We start from the raw sequence: 23267 nt of genomic DNA on the forward strand, positions 1-23267 counted from the left end.
CCTTTTTCCCCCATTGACACTCTCCTCCCGATCCAGACAGAAACTTTATTTTTAAATTTGATCGTTTTTATTTGGTTTTGTTTAGAATTTCTGTTTCTCTCCTAAAATATCATCTCTTCACACATTATAGCCATCCTTTCCTGTAAATTATTTTAACATATTTATAATAGATGTTTGATGTTTTTGCCTGCTAGTTTCAGTAACTAAGTCAAATATTAGACTGGCTCTGTTTTTTCTTAATTATGGGTAAATATTTCTGCTTTCTTTCATATCTCAATTTTTTATTATATTCCAGACATTGGGAATAAAAAACAATGATGACTGAATGTAATATTTTTGTTTTGTTTTTACTGTTTCCCAGAAAGTTTCTAAAGCTCCCTTGTTTGCTTCTCTTCCTTTACCCCATATACAAGAATAATTTCAATTTTATCTGGGTTTTTAGTTGTTGTTACCATAGGAGCAAATATCTTTCCTATTCTTCTATTTCATAACCAGAAGGAGAAGTTTTTCTACCCTGATTTTGATATATACCCTTGCAACATAGCATATAGGAACTCCAAAGGCAATTTATACAAAAACTCAGGGGCTGCATCATTGTTCTTGGGTATATGTGTCCAAATTTTGTTCAACCAGACAGAACTTTTGATACAATCAACAAATCTTAAACACTAGACAGTATACGCGGAGCCAACTAACAGCTGCTAGCCGTACTGCTCACTAAAACCTACAGGGAACTTTGCTCTGCCTAAAATTATAAACCTCAGTGACAAAAAAAAAAAAAAAAAAAAAACAGGAGGAAATTTATTTATTTATTTATTTTTAATTTTTTTTCTTTATTGATTTTAGAGAGAGAGGAAGGGAGAGGGAGAGAGAGATAGAAACATCAATGAGAGAGAATATCGATTGGTCGCCTCCTGCATGCTCCCCACTGGGGATCAGGCCCACAACCTGGGCATGTGCCCTGACGGAATTAAATGGGTGACCTCTTGGTAATTGGGTCGACCCTCAACCACTGAGCCATACCAGCTGGGCAAAGGGAGGAAATTTAAAAGTTAGATTTGATAGCACGTCCAAAACTAAGGACAAAAAAGAACTACAGACTTGATGCTAAGAACAATATCACCATATTGAAAGAGACTTAAAAACGTGGAACTAGTTGTTGAAAAGCATAATTCAATACAACTGGGATTGTTCACCTTCAAGACTTGGGGTTTTAGCTAACAATTTAGTTAAACCTCTTTAAAATGCCCCACTATGTCATAAATTTGGTTTTTACTGAGAGTCAAATTATGTCCTACAGGAGCCCGTGAATGGGCACATAAAGACTGTTCTCCATCAGATCAGAGACCACACCCAGGAGGTACCAGGGCTCTTTTAAGCACCCCTTCCCGCAAAACAGGCAGAAACAAATCTCCCCTCCCCCCTCAATTTTCAAAATCACAAATTCTGAGCATTCACTACTAATTAGCCTCCTGGCATTTTGTTTTAGTACTCAGTGCTACTAGACTTTATTAGTTGGGAATTTTCTCACTTCTTCAGTATAAAATTACTTTACTTGAACATCTGTGAGTATCTACCACATGCCTAAAACTAATCTGCCTCTAAGGATGTGAGGGTAAACGGGAGGCACTCACTACCCTTGAAGATTTCAGGAGTGACTAATCTCAGGTTTCCATCTGAAGGTTCAGCCCTTCTCAGTCTCCTCCTCTTCCATGTTTCCAATCCCAAATGATCCCCTTGCCCATCATCCCCAATAAACGTTACTTCTTACTGTTGACTGCCTTCCAGATCCCTGACTCCTACTTGAAACAACTCTGGCCCCTCTACTTTGCTCTAGAGGGGTTCTTGGCTCCTCACACATTCTCCCTCTGAATTCAGAGGCAACCTAGGTCCTTTTATTCAGAGAACATCTCCTGGTTGTACCCCAGATGAAGTTATTCCCAACCTCAGTGCCCTCTAAAAACAAAACTAACACATGTCCACTCATTAATCCTCCTCGTTCCTTGAACACACCCCAAAATGTAACACATTGTGCCATAGGAAGCCAATGGTGTGTATCACCCATTCAAAACCAGACATTCGTTTTTAGCCACTTAATCTAATCCTGCCTGCTTTCTGTCATGATATTCCCTTAGGGCAGAATGAAGAGGGAAGACCACAGATGCTCCATTCTCTTAAAAGGAGGCGGTAGAAATGAAGACACATGGCTCCAATGCCAGGCTTTCCAAGAACTTGCCACTTCTATTTCCAGGCTCCTAGACATTCCTTGCTGGAATGCTTCCTTGAGGATACAGGGCTATAAGGAAGCCCAAGCTAGCTGAGAAGCCACAAGAAGAAAATCGTGTGCCCCGCCTGCAGTTCCAGTGGAAGCCAGTCTCAAACCAACCCGCCAGCTGAATACGGCCACATGACTCCACGGAACAGAAGAACCACCCAGCCAACCCACAGGATCATAAAAATAACAACATTTTAGGATCATTGTTATACAGCACTGCACACTGAAACAATATTTAAGGCCAGTATTTTAAAGAGCAAGACTGCCTGGGTTTGAATCCCACTTACTCTTCCACTTACTAGCTGTGTGACCTTAGGCAAGTTATCCAGCCTCTCTGTGGAGCTCGACATCCACCCCTTCTTCCATAGTAATACAATTTTTACTGGGAACACGACTGTCCGGCTACGACATTTCCCAGCCTCCCTTACATTTGGTGACCCTGTGACTAAGGAATGTGAACAGGACAAATGGGTGCCATTCCTTGGTCTGAACCTGAAAGACATCAGATATGCACTTCTTTATGCTCTCTGTCCTTTCTGAAGGACTGGAACGTGGATATGCCCCAAACCTACCTTCAACCAAGCAAAGATAAGCAATACCCTAGAAAACAGTGGAGAAACAAGATAAAAGGAGCATGGTGTCCTGAATAAGTACATGGAGCCAAACTGCCCCCCAGCCCAGGTTTCTTAGACCACAGCGTGTGCTCTCAAAGTCAGTGTTACTCAGTTTCTGTTATGATATCTTAGTTTTAATCTAACGAATACACACTCAGTGCCTTAGTTTTAAATAATACTTGAGGTCAGTTTAGAATTAGTTGAAATTTTTTTAATGTATTTTATTGATTTTTCTAGAGAGAGAGGAAGGGAGAGTGGGATAGAAACATCGATGTGAGAGAGAAACATCTATCAGCTGCCCCCTGCATGCTCCCTGCTGGGGATGGAGCCTGCAACCCAGGCATGTGCCCTGACTGGGAATCAAACCGGGACCTCTCGGTCCATGGGATGACGCTCAATCCACTGAGCCACACCAGCTGGGCAAATTAGTTGATATTCTTTTCATAAAGGGCAAATGATAGGAACATTGTAAAATTATTAGGGTCCTTCACTATTTCCCTACAGAAAAAGTGTCTTGCTGAAGTTTAACACTGTAAGATAGTCTAAAATAATGTTGTGTGAGAAAATTTCTTATACTTTATTATAAGACACATTATAAGGCACAACGTATTCAAGGCTATGAGAAAAATATTTTATGCAGTTGTGACTGTATTTGAAAAGGATTCTAGCCCTGGCCAGTTGGGCTCAGCAGTTAGAATATCAGCCCATAGACCGAAGGGTTGCAGGTTCAATTCCCAGCCCTGGTAGGGGTCATGAGGGAGGCAACCAATCGATGTGTCTCTCTCACATCAATGTTTCTCTCTCCCTCTCTCCCTCCCTCCCTTCCACTCTATCTAAAGAGCAATGGGAAAAAAGAAAGGGTTCTTAGAGCACTCCAAGCATCTAACCTACTACAATCAGTTGCTCATGTTAGCAATGTATATTTTTTAAGTATCCAATTTCAATTCTTGACCAAATGAGGTGAGGTTCCTGTTTCAACTGGGATATTCACTAGTTTTTAATTTATTAATAGTAACTAAGGCAATTGATTTCTACCAAATTTGATACACTACTTAATAGCATAAGACATACTTTCTATTTTGTAGTTCATTCCATTACCTTGGGGGTCAGTCATGAAGACAATATGATTAAATGGAATAAATTTTCCCTTATTGTTTTTATCCCAATGGAGTTTGTTTGAGGGTAAAGTAACTGGAAACAGAACTAGAAAGCCAATTTTTATGAAAGAGAATTAAGCATAGATGCTTTATTTAAATATTTATGCTTGAAAGGAATTCCCTTTGAAATCTCATTTAGAGCTGTCCTTATACAGTAAGAATTTTGGTGAACTTGTTGCAAGCTTTGAACAGATGTGAAACAAGGCAAAATGTGTCCCAATGTTATCAAGGTCTGGAAAATCACAGAGCTGTACCATTTTACACGAGTCTGCCAAAATTCATACTGGATGACTCATTAGAAGTTTATAAAATAAAAACGGATGAAATATGCATAAAGCCTTACACAAGTATGTTGTCTTTTCATGTTTTCAATAGTTGTTAGAGAATTTGTGTTAAAACTGATGATAGCAGGCCTGAGAGAATAACCATCTAATTCAAGAACAAAATGAAAATAAGCTTGGTTGCATATTTCTTCATATTTATATGGAAGATTCTTGATATTTTAAGGTCTGTTTTGGCATTCTAAGATTGACAAATGTAGGGAATAAGAGACAAGGGGAAAAGCCAGCACCCAATTTCAGGATGTTAAGAATATTAGAATCCATGTAAAGGGGGAAATGAGGCAATGGAAATATATGTAAAATAACTGAATGCATACTGAATAAAAAACAAGCAAGCTCTCTTTAGAACTGGGCTGTGAGGGAAAGCAGGCGGTACAAAGACCAGGTGTTGTCTTCTTGCCTAAGAATGGGCTGGAGCCACGTGGTGAAAATAATCTCATACCACCGCCCTTCCAATTTAGCCCCGTGGTGTGATTGAGAGAGTTCAATCAGGTGCATCACCTGATCCGATCCTGAGGGAACATCACAGAAATCTAAAGCAAGGAGCATTTCACAAAACATGTCTATATTATTCAAAATGTACATCTTGAAAGACAAATAAAGGCTGAGAAACTGTCTAAATGAAAAGAAATTTAAAAAGACATGATAACAAGCCCAGCCGGTGCGGCTCAGTGGTTGAGCATCGACCCATGCACCTAGATGTCGCTGGTTCGATTCCTGGTCAGGGTACATGCCCAGACTATGGGCCCGATCTCCAGTGGGGGGCATGCAGGAGGTGGCCAACCAATGTTCTCTCTCATTGATGTTTTTATCTCTCTCTCCCTTTCCCTTCCTCTCTCTCTGAAATCAATAAAATAAAAAGACATGATAACAAAATGAAAGCATGTTCTTAGCTTGGATCCTCTATTGCGGGGGAAATTGTTATGAAGAAATTTGGGGTTCGAGGGAGGTTTTTTAAGTCATTTTTTATTTTTCAATTTCAGCTATTTAGAAATTTGAATATGGACTGCAAATTATCAAGATGTTATATTTCCTGAATTTGATAACTGAGCTCATTCTTAGGAACTACATGCTAAAGTATTTAAAAGTAATAGAATATAGTGTCTGCAACATAGGTTCAGTAAATACTACGTGTATGTAAAGGGAAAAGGCATAATAAAGCAAATGTGACAAAATGTTAATCATTGGTGAATCTGGCCCCGGCTGGTTTGGCTCAGCGGTTAGAGCATCGGCCTGTGAGTTTGGTTCCCGCTAAAGGCATGTACTTTGGTTGCAGTTTGTCCCCGTCCCTGATTGGGTCGTGCAGATGGTGGCCATTCGATGTGTCCCTTTCACATCAATGTTTCTCTCTCTCTCTCTTCCTCTCTCTCCCTCCCACTCTATCTGAACAAAAAATGGAAAAATGTCCTCGGGTGAGGATTAAATAAATAAATAAATAAACAAATAAATAAATAAATAATTGGTGAATCTGGATGAAGAGTTTATAGGAGCTCTTTATACTATTCTTATAACTCTTCTTTAAATTTAATAAATTTAAAAATGCTTAAATGTAACTCCTTTAAAACATGAGGTTATTAATACTTAAAATAGAAGGGAAGTTATTATTTTTAATACCATCTTGATTAATCATGTTGGTAAGGCTATAACCTAAAAAATGATGTTTATGTCTTAGCAAACTAAGAACAGATCATTAGGGCTATTATTAAACAGTTTTAAGTATTCATGCACAGGTATGGACTGGATATTTTTCAGAGTGCTTTTCTGTCATTCTGGCCTTTAAAAGAAATATATCTCCAATTTTCCTGATTCCACCCTTAAACCTCTCCGTCAGGTTTTGGTTCCCAGGAATTCCACCCAAACCACTCTTGTCAAGATCACCCACGACCTTCAAGTTGCAAAACCCCACAGTCGGCTGCCAGTCCTCCTCTTACTTGAACATCAGCAGCAACTGGCACAGCTGGTCACTACGTCTCCTGGGAAACATCTTCTTTACTCGGCCTCCTGGACACCACACTCTTAGGTTCCTCCTTGAGGCACTGTCCTTGCTCCTCCTCAATTTCCTTTGCTCCTCTTTCCTGAAGGGGTTCTCCTTTCTCCAGGGAAGCAGATTTACATCTCCAACCCAGCTCTGTCCTGAAATTCAGGACTATTTATGTCCCTGTTTGCCTAATAGACCCACTCTCTCCAAAACTGCAATCTTGCTCTTCCCTCTCCCCAAATTCCACTCACAGTCTAGGTTAATGGAAGTTTTGTCTTTCCAGTTGCTCAGGAAAAAAAACTTTAGGATTCATCCATGACTCCTCTTATTCTCTCATAACTTGCATCATCCAATCTTTAGGTATACCCAGAACATGACCTCTTCTCTCCACTTCCCCTCTGGTCCACGCCACCACCATATTTCACTTGGATTATGACAACTGAGCTCCTTGGCTTCACCCTCCCCTCACTCCCAGTTCACGATCTTCACAGAAGCCAGGGTGGTCCTTTTAGAATACACCCGATCACATCACTCCTCTGCTCCAACCCTCTGCCTCCCATCACACTTGGCCATAGTCCGTATCATCATCTGAGTCTCCTCGGCCTGACGCTCTGCTCCCTCCATCGCCTTGTCCCTCGCGCGCTCTGTTCCAGGCACACTGGAGCCCAAACATTTTCGAGATACCCTCACACTGGGGCCTTCAGACTAGCGAGTTCCTGTGTCTAAAACATTCGTCCCCCACATTTCAGATATCCTCTATTATACATTCAGTCCTTCAGAACCCTCCCCTCTTCTCTGGTCAGTATCCTTATCCTGCTACCGTCTTCTTAATTTCCCATATGACTTCTCACCTATGAAGATAATTTATATATCTACTCTGTTCATTGTTTATTATTTACCTCCTCCCACTAGACTATAAGTTCCACAAGGAAACTTATTTTTAATCTGATCTGTTCACTACAATATCCCTAGTACCTGGTAAGTGCTCAATGAACATCTGTTGCAGAAATTAATAAATCCATGGTAAACTGTATTTCCAGCCACTTCCCCAAATCTATACTGTACATTCAAAATCATATAAACAATTGGTTATTAGCAATGATGCTAAAAAGGCTTGAAGGCCCTGGTCGGTTTGGCTCAGCAGTTAGAGCATCGGCCTGCGGTCCGGAGAGACCCAGGTTCGGTTCCTGCTAAGGGCACGTACTTCGGTTGCAGTTTGTCCCCCGCCCTGGTTGGTCGTGCGGGTGGCAGCCACTTCGATGTGTCCCTTTCACGTCGATGTTTCTCTCTCTCTTCCTCTCTCTCCCTCCCACTCTATCTGTACAAAAAATGGAAAAATGTCCTCGGGTGAGGATAAAAAAGTAATAATAATAAAATAAAAAATAAATAAAAAGGCTTGAAGAACAAGTGTGATATGGCCTTCGGATTCCGACTTGGACTTGAAGTCCTGCCCCGTCACTTAACCAACCACCTCTGGGACTTTGGGCCTGAGACTGTTTTCATTTAAGAACAACGGAAAGCATGACACCTACCACTCTGGTTATCGAAAGGATTGAATGTGGTAAGTGTGCAAAATTTCCTAGCACAGTGCCTAACATAACCATAGTTGTTTGTTAAATGTTACACGATCCAGCTCCCTTTTCTCCTTCCTCCTTGATTACGTAGGAAGAGCTACTTTCCGCAGCTGGTGAAGGTTGAGCAGTGTTAGAAAGCACTTTACTTTCCATGCCAATCAGTCTGTGACAGACCCCTGGAGCTCAGGTCTGAGAAGGTTTCGGGCCATGTGCAGATTCGGCCGGAATGTGCGCCGTGATGACGCCTACCCTGGCAATGGCGGGGAGAGTGGTGGCATCTGAACAGAATCCACCAGCCTGGATTCCACGGCTTACCCAGCTGCCTCACAGAAGAACCTCAGCTTCTCAAATGCTCATTTGATTTTTCTAGCATAACTGTGAGAAGAGCTATATTACACCAGCATCAATTATAGAATTATTTCTGAGGCTAAGGAAGAGCTTAAGGAATGAGTGTCCCTGATAGCAGTGACTCACTGCCCCTGGGGATGGGTGGTTCCGGTCCAGGCTAGTCCTAGGACAGTATGTTAAGTTTCAGCAGTGTTCCAACTGATGCTGATGTTTAGTCCCAGCGGGAGATTGAGATCAGAGCTCCTACAACTCCCAGCCCCTCCTGCCTCACACCATAACCCCTCCTCCCACACACACTCGAGGTCTGACTCTGGAATGGGGGTGACTCTCAATCACGGAGCTGGACATCCAGAATCCTAGCCCCCACAGCACATTCTCAAAGTCAGAGTTAAAGCAGTCTTCCAGGCAGAGGCTGATTCAGAATTGGAGTATCTGATCCAGTTGCATTCTTTCCCTGTGTAGCTTCAAGTTTCAAATACAAAAGAAAGAAAAATAGAGGAGGAATGTCTGGGCTCTTTTTTTTTAAGTCACACTAAAACCGGAAGCCTTCAGAGGAGTCAGATCGTATGCAAAAATGTATTTGGCAAAACTCATGTGAAGCCAAAAGCTCAGAGGACAGGGGGAGCCAAGGAATTAAGATCTCTTAGAAAAAGCAGGAAATGCCTCCTAACTACACTTCACCATGCCGGTAAGTTTGTGTAAACTTGGGGCTTGAGGTAAACCAAATAATTAATGGCTATGAAACCACCACTCAGTCATTTCACATGACATCTGGAAAAGAATATTTAAGCAAACGGTCTTCATACCACTTCTAAATTCATACCTAAAAACCTTTAAAATTAAAGTATATTTTGATCATTCTACTAGGACAAGTAATCACATTTCTTTAAACTCATGAACCTATAAAGACAATGCTGAATTGTCCCCTTTTTTTGGTCTTTTTTTAAGATTCTATTACTCTGCTTCAGGTCTATCTTTTAATGTTTAAAAAGATGTATCCTCACATGGACAACATGATCCATGTAATGAACAGGCTATTAAAATTTTAACTTTTTTGCCATTTTTACTAGCTTGTCTCAAACATTTTTCCCTATAAATATTCAGTGGGCAGGAGGGACAGTAAAAATGATGAAACAAGTTTGAGAGATATAGCCAATGTTCTCTACAGCCTTGACCACCTTTGCATACAATCCAACCTGGCAGATGTACCAATCCTTTGAGTCAGAGGTAAAAGACCCAAACCTGGTTGCATCAAGTCTCCTAAATGTCTCTTAAATTGCAGTCCACATAACAAAGGGCATGAACTTAAATACCTGTGGTGATGACACAAGATTAAGGTTATACATAGTCATAGCAAAATTTTACCCAATCCAACTTCTCAATTTTTTCCTACACCAACTGTTCAGTGGGTGGGGGCATATTTGTAATGTAGAAATACAGGCTAGGCAGCATGTCTGAGAACTCGCATTTGGATGGTGTAAATACATTCTACCCCCAAGCCACATTTATTGTCTGATCTCAGGGACAAGGTCAAAGGCAGAACTCCCTCAAAGTGATCTTGTTCACTTCCGGATGGAGCTCTCAACACTGTCAGTCACTCCTTCACCTGCACAGATGTATTTGGCAGCCATGTTCACACTCAAGCCTTTTTTTTTTTTTTTTATTCCTCACCTGAGGATATTTTTTCATTTATCATCAGACAGAGTAAGAGGGAGGGGGAGAGAGAGAGACAAAGACAGAGAGAAACATTGATGTGATAGAGCCACATCGACTGGTTGCCTCCCGCATGACCCTACCAGGGCCCGGATGAACTACAACCAAGATACGTGCCCTTGACCAGAATCAAACCAGCGACTCATTGGTCCATGGGCCAATGCTCTAACCGCTGAGCCAAACCAGCAAGGGTGAGCCTATTTTCTAGAAGAAAAGCATAAGTTTTCAAATTGCAATTTTATTACCACATATTCCAGATGTTTCAGGTAGATGAGATGGAAATACAAATATATATATATTTCACATGCAGTAAAGAGGGCTTTCAAATGCTTTATATCCACTAAGAATAAACAATTCAACTTTTGCACCACTAATTCAACCTCAACTAAATGATCTCTGGTTTTCTAACGCCCTCTGACCCCTGGATAGAGTCCTACAAACTCTCTGGTTTGCAGTCAGGAGGGAGACATCCTGGAACATGGGTGCTGCTAGCCCAGGAACTGAGAGAGCCGTAGTCCCAGTTTGAGGGCCGGAGATGGGGTCAGGTTGGGCTATTAGCCCGTATAACACTTTACGACACTAACTTAGGAAAAGGCATCTGTCTACACAGAGGTAAACCTGTACGCACAGTGCTTGACAAGTGGACAACAGAGTGTCACCTCCAGAAGGAAGCTTTAAGAGCTGATGCCACCTCACCACATTAACTTCTTCCTCTGCCACAGTGATGATCATCTATGTTCTCAATGGGGCTTCTCTACCAGCCTAGATCCCAGAAGGTGACAAAAATATACAATTCAGATGTGTAAGCAAGAAATACACATGTTATTCTATATCACCGAGCATTGGGAGCTGTTGGTTACAGCAACATATCCTAGTAGATACACCATAACCTGACTGAAACACCAACCCTTTATAGTAATGATACTGGGACATTAAGTTCTATGGCAAATATAACTATAATCCAAAACAGAAGAAATCCAGGACTGTATCTATTACACAATAGTGTATATATGTGGATATATAGAGAGAAAGACTTCTCTCCCACCCTCTCCACACAGAAAGAAAGAAAGAAAGAAAGAAAGAAAGACCTCCTCGAATCAATTGGATAATCTGAATAGTGTTCAAAAATATCAAAAAAAAAAAAAAAAAAAAAAAAACAGTTTTCCCTTCAAAAAAGGACTTGGCCCATTTGTCAAAATCATTTTCAGAGTTCCACTTCTTTTCTAATACCAAGTATATTAATCAACCACAGAGCTTCAAAGGGGCTTCATTTTGAGTGATCCAACAGACAAATAAATTGGCTGCCAATGGCTCCTTTGTAATTGAAGGCAGCCAGGCTGACCCAAGGGGATGGGGCTAAATCTAAAAGGGAACCGTCCAAGTAAAAGCATTGTTTGGGGGCCTAAAACAAACCAATAAAGCCGTCCCACACACTCATTTCCAAGGGTAAGGGTGAGCCAAGCACATGTGTGTTTATTCACTAATAAGAAGATGCAAATGTCTCACATCTGATTGTTTCTTATGTGCTACGACCAAAAAATGTTTGTGTCTGGAATACACATTTGTTTGAGTATTGTACTCAACTGTGGCAACTTATAAACCTGATCTCACTTACTCCACTCATGATCTACATTTCCCTTTGAAACAGTGTAACTAACTCTGGAAGGTTGTTTTTTTTTTCTTTATTGCAGGGAGGAATTGCTTAATATTTCTCCTTTAAGTACATGAAGAACTGTCCATTTTTAATTTACAGAGCTTTTAACTGGTGACTCAGGGAGGGATGATGTCATATGTTATCCTACAACGGCTGGTGTGGTTCTCCCGCTCGCTGAAACCGTCCCCCGTTTCTGTGGCAGACAGTCCTCCCCAGTTTCCATCCTTTCATCAGCCTCTTCCCAGCCAGGCGCAGGCAAGCAGCCCCCAGCGGTGGACAAAACAGGAAGTCTGACAGCTTGAGTCTGCAGTGGGACCCCCAGTGTTTTCCCGCCGAGTCCTGGCAGCGCTCCCCAGAAGTACACACACGCACACAGAGCTCCCATTGTTGCAGCCTCCCCGGCCCGCTGGCCCTAATATGGAATGCGGCAGGAAACCCATGACTTCCTGACGCCCGGCGAGCCGGAGCAGGCAGGGGAGCTCCGCGAGGGAGCCCCGCTTTCCTCCATGTTCGCTGCGAAGTGCAAAGCGGGGACGCTCCAGCCACAGCCCGTGTCTTCGGCCAGGCTGGGGAGGCGGGGAGCAGCGTGAACCCCTCCGGCTGCCGAACTTCCCAGGCTGCCAGGGAGCCCCCAGAACTCAGTGGCGATGAGGGTTTCTGGACTCACGCTGGAAGGAGACAGACCCTTGTAGGCATTCTCGAGGGTGCGCTGCCTTCTCCGCCGGCATGGTGTGCCAGGGGGCGTCCGCCAGCTGCCGCGGGCCAGTCCGGGCGGTCCCGGGCGCCCGAAGTCAGGCAGAGTGATCGGAGCCCGCGCTGGCTTCCTGCCGCTTCATGGGCTCGGGGGGGAGCCAGGGCGGCAGCCCGGTCCCAGCCGCGGGCACAGCAGCCCGAGCGGCCAGAATGAACTGCAGGCAGGGAGATGACAGCCGCTGCGGCTGCGGCGGCAGCGAGAAGACGATGCTGAAGTGCGTGGTGGTGGGGGACGGGGCCGTGGGGAAAACCTGCCTGCTGATGAGCTACGCCAACGACGCCTTCCCGGAGGAATACGTGCCCACGGTGTTTGACCACTACGCAGGTAAGAGAAAGGGGGACGTCTGTCCTGCCGACGGGGTGAGTGACGCGGGAGGAGACACCTCAACTTCACAGGGGCCTGGCTGAGTTCCACTGCCGGTGTGGGGTGTGGGCATGGCCGTACCCAGGGAGATTAGCGTGACATACGACCAAGGACTTGGCTGGAATTATTAGGAGGACATGTGTACATCCATTTGTATTGTGACACTCCCTCCCCCCTTAAATCGATTGAATGATACTGGGGAGATTCCCTGAAATGTCCTGTAGGTTTGGGGGCCAGGGATTTTACTCAACAGGCGCCTGAGATGCATTAACTTTTTATTGTGAACATTTTTAAATGTAGTGGGATTGCCTCACCGCTCTTTTTTTTTTTTACAAAAGTAAAATCTCCACTCACCACACAATTGGTGAAAAAAGTGTTCTTGCCACTTTTTCTATATTCACCTCATGCCATTCATAAATGCAAATGCTGAGATTAACAACATTGGAATTTCCGTTTTTCTGTAACAATTGGTGCTACTACTGTACTCTGATTTTCCTGGGGTTGTGGGTTGAGGGGAAGTATTAAAAGGGTTTAAATGTCTATTAGGAGATCTGTATCTTGAAGGAAAAGAAACATTTTTATTGGATAGGTTTTAAAAAGTAAAAATAAAATTTGAAACATTTTAAAGTATGTCCCAAAAGGACAAAACTGGGGATAAAATATTTTAAAGCATGACAGTTAACATATTGTTGTCACAACTTAATCCTTTCAGGTATATATATTTTTAAGTGTTCTAACACGTGTAGTGTGGTAGCTTATCAGCGTGATACCGTTTCTAAATGTTTCCATGTGACTCTTACTTTTTCTCTTCATTTCCAAAACAAATCTTATTCAATTTCCTAAAACCAAGTTCATGAAATTCTTCAGAAGTTCACAATCGCATTGATTGTATAACTTTTGTAACACGGGGATCAGCTTGATGAGTTATCAGAGTTTGGGATTTTATAAGAGGAAAGTTTCCTTCGCCTTGGCGTTGGGTCAGATTCAGCAGAGGGGAAATGGCCCACAGGAAACCTGTGTGAGTGTTGGCTTTGTGATGTGGCCATTTGAAATCCTCTTTCTGCAGGAAGTAGCTTCTTTTCCAGAGCTAAACAATCACCTCGGCCCCCGCCTCCTCCATTTACAGGGTTTATGACAATGTTCCAGAGCACACAGGGGGAGCACCGCGGAGCCCATTTCCCGGCAGCCCTATATTTGTAGAAATTAAAAGCTAGCTCCCCTCAGCTTTTCTGAAAATATAATGACTGTGCCTAGGGAAGAATTTTTTTTTTTATCCTCGCCCGAGGACATTTTTCCATTTTTTTGCACAGATAGAGTGGGAGGGAGAGAGAGGAAGAGAGAGAGAGAGAGAAACATCAACGTGAAAGAGACACATCGAGTGGCTGCCACCCGCACGACCAACCAGGGCCGGGGACAAACTTGCAACCGAGGTACGTGCCCTTAGCGGGAACCGAACCCGGGTCTCTCCGGACCGCAGGCCGACGCTCTAACCGCTGAGCCAAACCGGCCAGGGCGGGAAGAATGTTTTAATGAGAACATAATAAAGAGAAGAACAGATAGGCTTTTCCCATGGGGGGGGGGGGGGGACAATGACTTATGAAACTATGGGATCTGCAACTTAAAGTTATTAGGATAGGTGACCTGTAAACGTTTTAGATTCAGCCAGGGAAGGAAAACTGGCTGGTACCTAATTTCAAAAACATTTCTAACACCTGTGTTAGATCAAAGGTGGAAACCAAAATCTACTCCAGGAAGAGGTTTGAATGCCTTCGAAAATTAGGTATTGTATCCCCATCTGTTGGGTGAGCCCATTGCAGGATAGTATCCAAAAAGAAAGAGAATAAAACCATCTTTACAGATGAGGTCAGCCAATAAAAAAAATTAGAGCTCAAAGGCGAAACCACCACTAATTGTTATTTGAGCATCTTAAAGAGTTTGGTTTGCCCGGCCGGTGTGGCTCAGTGGTTGAGCATTGACCCATGCACCAAGAGGTCGCCAGTTTGATTCCCGGTCAGGGCACGTGCCCAGGTTGTGGGCCTGATGCCCAGCGGGAGGTGGCTAATCGATGTTCTCTCTCATCAGTGTTCCTATCTCTTTCTCCCTCTCCCTTCCTCTCTCTCTAAAATCAATAAAGAAAAAATATTTTTTTTAAAAAAAGATTTTGGCTACTTGATGATTAGGTTATAAAGGAAAAGAAGACATGAGCCACACACATCGAGGATGGTAATGAAGTGAGCGTTTCCATCAGTAGAGGGATCTCCTCCATCACAAAGACTCCAGCGTCTTTTACCACATCCTCTAAATATATAAGCTACATTCTTACACAGTCACATGAGAATCTACAAGCAATTGTAAAGAAAAAGAATGCTCTCTTCTCCATGTGGAGAAGTAACCAGTCCCCAGTCCCTGAGTCCTACCAGACTACTCTGAAATGACAATCTGCATGTAACTAGTTTACTGAATCTTTAGAAAATTATAGTTCAGGTCAGAGAGAGCCTATCCCTTGAAGATGTTTCCCTAATGGATGCCCACCCCAGGAAGGTAGAGATATAATAGTAAGGACAGAAATATAGCATACCGCTCAAAATGGTAAGCTCTGAAGCCAACACTGTGTGGCCCTGAGCAAGTTACTTAACCTCACTGTGCCTCGATTGTCACAAATGGAATAAAAGGGAGGTGTCAGGACTATTTGTGAGGACAAAATAAATTAATGTAGTTCTTAGAACAGTGCCTTATAATGATAGGTGTTAGGTACATTGTAGCTATTATTATTAAGAATAGGGTCTTTATACTTACACACAGCTATAAAGGGAAATTAAATATAATTAAAAGATACAGACTATAACAAGGAAAAATGTAATTCCAAGGGTGGCCTCCAAATGGTGTAGGGTGTGATGGAGTATGTATACTGTCCTCATAGTTATCATGTGTGTTGATGATTGATAAATATGTCCACATGGAGTGATAGTAATGGGATATTCACTCGGGAGAGGAAATACTAGCTTTGCATGAGTGATTATAGAAAAATCAACAACCACTAAAAAAAATTTTTTTAAGTTTTATGAATCTTGATAATTTTCCCTTTTCCCCACCTACCAGCATCTGAGAATACATTTCCTCCATGTAGTTGTCCCTGATTCTCCAAGGGAAGCTTCTTGCTCCATCTTCAACCCATCTCCAGAGACCTGTTAACATTTCTAGAACACAACTTCCACCATTGGATAGCAGTTTATCTGTTTCTTTAATTTTCCACTCTCACTGTGCTATGAGCTTCTGAGGAAAAGGGTCATATCTTGCCAAATCCAGTGTTCAATTCTCGGTCCTCATCTTATTTGGTCTCTTGAAGGCTTTTCTTATAGTTTATTATTCTCGTTGAGACATTTTCTTTCCTTGGTTTCAGAGACATCACATTCTCCTGGTTATTGTTCCCCTCACTGGCTCAGCCCCGGCCCTCCTCTCTAATTACACTCATGCCCTGGTTGATTGTATCTTGTCTCATGGCTTTACATACGCAAAGTTATACCTTTGCTCCTCATAACCTCTGAGACCCAGACTCATATATCCAATGGTTCATGTGGATATCTAGTAGGCATCTCAAACTTAACCTGACCAAAGCAGAAATGTTTAATTCCCCCAATCTATTCCTCCCCTGATCTTCCCCACAAACGTACACAAACCCAGTTGCTGAGAACAAACAAAATTGGTATTCTCCTTAACTTCTTTCTTCCTTTGCATCTAAACCTACTGCCAAATCAGCTCAACATTCAAAGTCCATCTCAGCCCTGGCCTGTTTGGCTCAGTGGTTGGAGCATCGGCCCATAGACCAAAGAGTCGCAGGTTTGATTCCGGTCAGGGGCACGTACCTCAGTTTCAACTTGGTCCCAGCCCTGGTCCGTCATGTGGAAGGCAACCAGTCGATGTGTCTCTCTCACGTCGATGTCTCTTCTCTTCTCTTCTCTTCTCTTCTCTTCTCTTCTCTTCTCTTCTCTTCTCTTCTCTTCTCTTCTCTTCTCTTCTCTTCTCTTCCCTTCCCTTCCCTTCCCTTCCCTTCCCTTCCCTTCCCTTCCCTTCCCTCCCCTCCCCTCCCTCCCTTTCCTTCTCTCTCTCTCTCTCTCTCTCTCTCTGCCTCTTCCTCCCACTCTGCCTCAAAATAAATGGAAAAATATCCTCAGGTGAGAATTAAAAAAAAAAAAGTACATCTCAAACCTGACTACTTCTCCCCTCCTCCATTGCCTTCTCTCTTGTCCAAGCCACCATCCTTTCTCATCCAAACTACTATAAAGGCCTCCAGGTTTCCTGCTTCTAATCTTGCCCCCAATGGTCAGTTCTGCACAGAGCTGGCAGGGGGGCCATCCACAGCCCCGCATCCTCCAATCCCATCACACTCAGACCCCGTGGTTTAGCATGGTCTGCAGGGCACTCCACGACTTCCTCCCTGTTGCCTCTCCAACCTCCTCTCCTCACTCCACTCTCCAGTGTGTCCGCCTGGCCACACCAGCCATCTGTCTAGTCTTCAGACACACTCAACTCCTTCCTCCCTGGAGACTTCGTATCTGCTGTTCCTCCAGCCTGACACTATTTCTCCAGGTCCCCTCAGCTTCAATGGACCATGCTCTTCAACACATCCACACACATGGCAGAGTCGCCCTTTCACCCCCCATGCTGCTCTATCTTTCTTCATTACGTTTCACACTACCTGGCATCATATTTATATTTATTTGCTTACGTTTTTATCCCCCACTGAAATGTAAACTCCATAAGGGCAAGGACTTTTTCTTGTTCACTGTTCTGTCCCCAGCTTCTAAAACAGAGCCCAACATAGACTCTCAATAGACAGTCATTAAATAAGTGAATGAGCCCTGGCCGGTTTGGCTCAGCGGTTAGAGCATCGGCCTGCGGTCCTGAGAGACCCGGGTTCGGTTCCCGCTAAGGGCATGTACCTCGGTTGCAGTTTGTCCCCGGCCCTGGTTGGGTCGTGCGGGTGGCAGCCACTCGATGTGTCCTTTCACATCGATGTTTCTCTCTCCCTCCTGCTCTGTCTGAATAATAAAAAAAAAAAACATAAGTGAATGAGTATGTCTTCATCGTCCAGCCCTCCCATGCTGAGATAATTCCTGACTCGTTAAAGCTTTGATGAATAAATGAACAAACTGCTGGTCTAATAGATATCTCTTTAGGAATGAACATATAAAAATATTTAATACAGCCCGGCTGGTGTGGCTCAGTGGTTGCTCATTGACCCATGCACCAAGAGGTCGCAGGACCGATCCCCAGTAGGGGGCATGCAGGAGGTGGCCAATCAATGTTGTCTCTCATCAATGTTTCTATCTCTCTCTCCCTCTCTCTTCCACTCTCTCTAGAAATCAATAAAGGAAAAAAATAATAATAATAAAATTTATTATATATATTTAATACATTATTGTATTTTTGAACTATTTTGTTCACATACTAAATAAGTATTTTATCTCTGCTGGAATTATAATACATCACTGAATTTCCTTGATGTCAGTGGCCGATATCAAATCCATCCAGCAGGTAACTCTAAATGTGTAAATTTCACTTGGTAACAAATGGGATGTACTCGAATTCCTCCATATGCCCAAAGCCTCCCTAAACTTTGGATGGCACACACAAACACTTAAGTTCTTACATAAGAGCATCCTCCAGAGTAGCCCAAGTTCAACTAAAGGCTAAGACTAAAAGTGGGGGACAGTAGGATGATGATAGGAAGGGAGTCACTCATGCTTTCTTACAGGTGTACCTAAGAAAAGTCTCTCTCCACCTCCCTCCAAGATGATTCAGGATGTCCTAACAACCCTTGGAGCTGTCACGGGCTACCATGGGACAACCACATTTCTTCTCCCCTCCTGTCCTTACCCGGCTGTAGCTTTGAGGTCTGCTACCCCGCACTGAGAAAGTACTCTCAATCTCCCACGACCTGACAAAAGGACAGCACTTCCATTTCGAGTGTAGCCACACTGCTCGTTGAGTTAGACTGTGTCCGTGGTTTGTATGTTTATGCGTGTGCATGTGTGTGAAATAAGCCCATTCGGCTGAAATCTGGGCATGATGAACCTCATGCACCAATTCCATCATTCTCAGAATCAGAGTTGATTTTGTCTGTGGCTTTTTCTTCTATCACCCATGCCTCCTAGAGTTTGTCAAAAACCACTTGTGTTTGGAAACTCATTTTAAGCCACAATTTGCAAACCCAGGCTGCCTATGCAGGAAATTAGCACAATTTGTGGAAAAGGGGGGGAAATCGAGCTGCCCTATCAACTGAGTGAGTGTAAAAGGATATTTTCACCCAGAGCTGAAATTCTAACTTTTCCCACCTAATTAAATGGTGATTGGTCCACGGTAGACTGAGTCACAACCTTAATGGCCAGAGCAGAGGAGGAGTCCAATCTGCAGGGGAAAAGGACAGAAAAGAATAGAAACAAAGCCCCAGGCCGAGAGAGGGCTGTGACACAGTTCTGCCCGTTCGGAAATACCTACTCAGTACATTCTCTTTTGTTCTTTCTGAAAACATCTGAGAGTCTCTGGAGAACGAACGAGATTCATGTTTTGTAAGCCAAAAGGGAACCTAAAACAACTCTCAGGGGACTATGAAATAAATCACCAGGTTTCTAACTTTAGACAAAAATATAAAAGATACTAGGGAAAGAGGAGACAAGAGTGGGCCAGTGGAATCATTCACGCTGTTCCTTCTAAATGCCCCAGTGCTCAAAACCCAGACCCATCGGTATCCAACCCCCCGCAGCTCTTCTCTGCGGCCATGCGAGGCGTGTCTGGTGCCTTCACTGGGCTCTCAGAGGCCGCACCTCGGGTGCAGTGACCAAGTGGTCTGGATAGTTCCCTCCACAGTCCACACTGTGATGCTTATGAGAGCATCACGGTCAGAGGCCCAGGGCAGAAATTATGCTCAGAAAACGAAAGTATACTGCAGAGGTGGTGAGTTGTGAACTGCTTCTCTTAGAAATAAAAAAGAGGAAAAAAGAAAATTAAGTCCCTGTGACCAGAGTGACCCAAGAAAAGCCAGGCTCCCAGCTTCAGAAACTGCACCTCCAGAACCCTCCCACGTCCCAGGTTCACTGTCACAAACCAAGGGCCGCGACCAGGTCAGGCTGCGGCAAACGGGCTCCCGTTGCCCAAGGCCCGGCTCCCTTGACTGTGCAGCTAGGAAACGCTTCATCAGCTTTGCTACTTAAATGCCCGCTGAGGTTGGGCTTCAGGTGAACAGTGTTTTATTTCTGGTATAACTTGACCAAAATCTGCCATCTCTCTCTCTTCTTGGGAGTCAAACAGCGAATTTGGGGCCTCCGAGAAGGCTCCGTGCATTGGATGTCTGTGTTTGGGGACGTAGCTGGCCTGTTCTACACAGGCACTGTGAAGGCGGCAACACACAGAGGCCTCTTGGGAAAGGAGGGGGAGGACAAGGCCACAGAAAGGGTCTCCCTCCTCCGTCGTGAGCGCACGATCACAGGTCTGTGGAGGCCCCGCCCTCTGTGTGAGGACACAGCTTCCGATAAGGCAGAAAATTTACTTTCGCACAAACAAAAGTCCACGCACCCCTTGGGTTGGTTAGCAGAGTCCAAACAGTTCATTTTCCGGGTGTAGTGAGGTCAGGGTGAATCCCATCACAAGCTCGAGAGGGATCATCTATGAGTCATAGTGAGCCTGGCATCGTTCCTGAATACTCTGAACTTTTGAATGTGCCCAATTTTCACAAAGCAAAAACAGCTGATGTGTGGGTACTCACTCAGCATTTTGTCCTGGTTCACAGCACAGCTTTTTTTTGTTTGTTTGTTTGTTGTTTTTTTTATCCTCACGCGAGGATATTTTTCCATTTTTTGTACAGATAGAATGGGAGGGAGAGAGAGGAAGGGAGAGAGAAAGAGAAACATCGACGTGAAGGGACACATCGAGTGGCTGCCACCCGCACGACCAACCAGGGCCGGGGACAAACTGCAACCGAAGTACGTGACCTTAGCGGGAACCGAACCCGGGTCTCTCCGGACCGCAGGCCGACGCTCTAACCGCTGAGCCAAACTGGCCAGGGCCACAGCACAACTTTTATTCAGAGTGCTCTTCATTCCCAGTCTCAGTATGTGGTAGCATGAGTGACGCAGCCCAAATGCCACAAGAGTGTGGACTAACAACAACAGCAGCAGCTGAACACCTCCATGGTCCTTCAGTCAAACTTGTATTTTCATACATCAATTCACTGCCTCCTCACAATGATCCTATGAGGTGCTATTATATTCCCAATTTTACTAATGAGGAAATCAAGGCACAAAGACATTTACCAATTTGCCCTAGGTTAGATAACTTGTAATGGAAGAAGTGAAGGCCATGAAATAGCAAACAAACAATTAAGCAGAGTATCAGTTTAAGCTAATAACATTCATCAAAAAGCCAGTGTTCCCCGGCCGGTGTGGCTCAGTGGATTGAGAGTCGTCCCATGGACTGAGAGGTCCTGGTTCCATTCAGGTCAGAGCACATGCCCGGGTTGCAAGCTTGATCCCCAGTAGGGGGCGTGCAGGAGGCAACTGATCGATGTTTTTCTCTCTCTCCATTCCTCTCTCTCTAAAAATAAAAAATAAAAACATTTTTTTAAAGCCAGTGTTAGCTAAGGAACACTAACCTGCTATAACAAATTGACCCAAACATGTAAGGGATTAACACCATGGCAAAGTGTTCCTTGCCCTGGGCAGGTGTTCAAGTTAGTGGGGATACTTTCCTCCATGTGGTCATTTAGGGACTTGGGCTCCTTCCAGTGTGTGACCCTTGCCATTCCCTAGGATCTCACAGCTGTCTGCATCCAACCAGACTAATGAGAACATAGAGACACTTGAATGGTAAGTTTTATGGACCAGGTCTAGAAAGTGACAGATGTCATTTCTAGTCACATTCCACAGGGAATCACTTAGTGACAAGGCCACATCGCACTCTAAGTAAGGCTGGGAAATAAAGCCCACCTACACTGTCAAAGAGGGAAGAGAGGATTTTGATGGAAACTGGTCATCTCCACCTGCATCAGACTCTCCAGCCACCAAATATCCTTGCACACCCTCCCAACATGTACAGCAAACTCACCCGTTTCCCAAGAGGAACTGCCCAGGTCCCATTCTGTCACCAAAGCAGGTCCAAGTCCAGCATCGGCAGGTGGCGAGCACATTGTCCTTTCCATCTGATGGAGATGTGGCTCCTCATGGTCCAGTAGAAGACTAATTATCTGTCCTATGTACACAGTCACCCCGTGGACAATGATAGAATGGGGATGGGATAACCCCCTTTCAGAAAAGGGACGGGTAGGAGACACATCGCAGTAACAAACTCCTGGAGGCAGACACTAGGAAGACCCCTGCCCTGGCAGTCGGGAAGGTTTTTGAGCAGATCCTAATGCTGTTCTCTGAGAGGAATTCCTTTATCCATTATTCTTGACTTTCCCTGGTAGGCTCTCGGGGGGTTTCCTTCCTCATCCACTGTCCTCTAAGGACACACATCTGAATTGGACCTTAGAAGGTATGTCTTCCTTGGGGGCTGCACAACCTCAGAGCCTGTTTCTTACTTTTGCCGTTTGGGGGTTCAAGTGGTTTTTTAAAAGTCATAGCATATTTAGTCCAAGATTGAAGTTTCTTTGGAAGTACAACTCTCTCCAAAACTTACCGGGCTTCTGGTAAGTCCTGTGTGTCCGAAACCATATCCAAGACTGACGTTCGTCTTTCCTAGACTTAGTTCTTAAACATGCTGTGTTTGTCTGCTTCCGTAGCCAGCGCCTTTTGCTCTCAGGTTAACGAGGGCTGCCTGCAGGCTACATGAAGCAGTGGGCGCAGACAGACGGGCAATGCTTGCTTGACAGAGAGATGGTTTTCTTGTTAAAAGGGAGAAAGGAACATTCTTGCTCAACTCCTTTTTTAATCGTATCTCGTATGTGTGGAATCCAAAAATAATCAATTTGCCCTGGCCAGGTAGTTCAGTTGGTTGGAGCGTCATCCCAATGCCAAGGATGTGGGTTTGGTCCCTGGGCAGGACACACACAAGGGTCAACCAACGAGTGCATGAGTGGGTGCAACAGCAGATCGATGTTTCTCTTTCTCTGTCTCTCTCGCTCTTTTCCCTCTCATTCTCTCTGAAATCAATAAATAAATATCTTTAAAAATAATCAATTTTCCAACTTTATAAGATCATTAATATGTGTTCTATCAATCTGCTTTAAAAACGACAAATCCAGCTCTTTTCTTCTTTTTGAGTGCTATAGACTCTTTAGGAACAGGTTTACCTCCCAGGTTTCACAGACAGCAGTTTAGCGAAACATCTTGCCACAGTGTAATAGAGATCTCCATCTTTCCAGCCTGTTCTGTTTTTTTACCACCTACCCCTTACTGGCTAAGCCAACACTTGTTTTAGGTTTTTTAAATGATGGCAGTATATCAGATAGGATCGGATGCTGTAATAAACAGATGCAAAAATGTAGTGATTTAAACTGTTAA

General features: G+C 43.8%; 1 protein-coding gene across 1 annotated transcript in view; it reads left to right on the top strand.

Annotated features, from left to right (window-relative positions):
• Nucleotides 1-12142: 12142 nt before the first annotated feature.
• The window catches only part of RHOJ (ras homolog family member J), an 89568-nt gene continuing 78443 nt past the window's right edge, over nt 12143-23267 (top strand). The window contains exon 1 of the mRNA XM_036265930.1: nt 12143-12732. Coding sequence (XP_036121823.1) covers nt 12489-12732 — 244 coding nt within the window. The 5' untranslated portion in view covers nt 12143-12488. The remainder of the gene's footprint in view (nt 12733-23267) is intronic.

Source organism: Molossus molossus, unplaced genomic scaffold, assembly GCF_014108415.1.
Source record: "Molossus molossus isolate mMolMol1 unplaced genomic scaffold, mMolMol1.p scaffold_m16_p_1, whole genome shotgun sequence".
Lineage (NCBI taxonomy): Eukaryota > Metazoa > Chordata > Mammalia > Chiroptera > Molossidae > Molossus > Molossus molossus.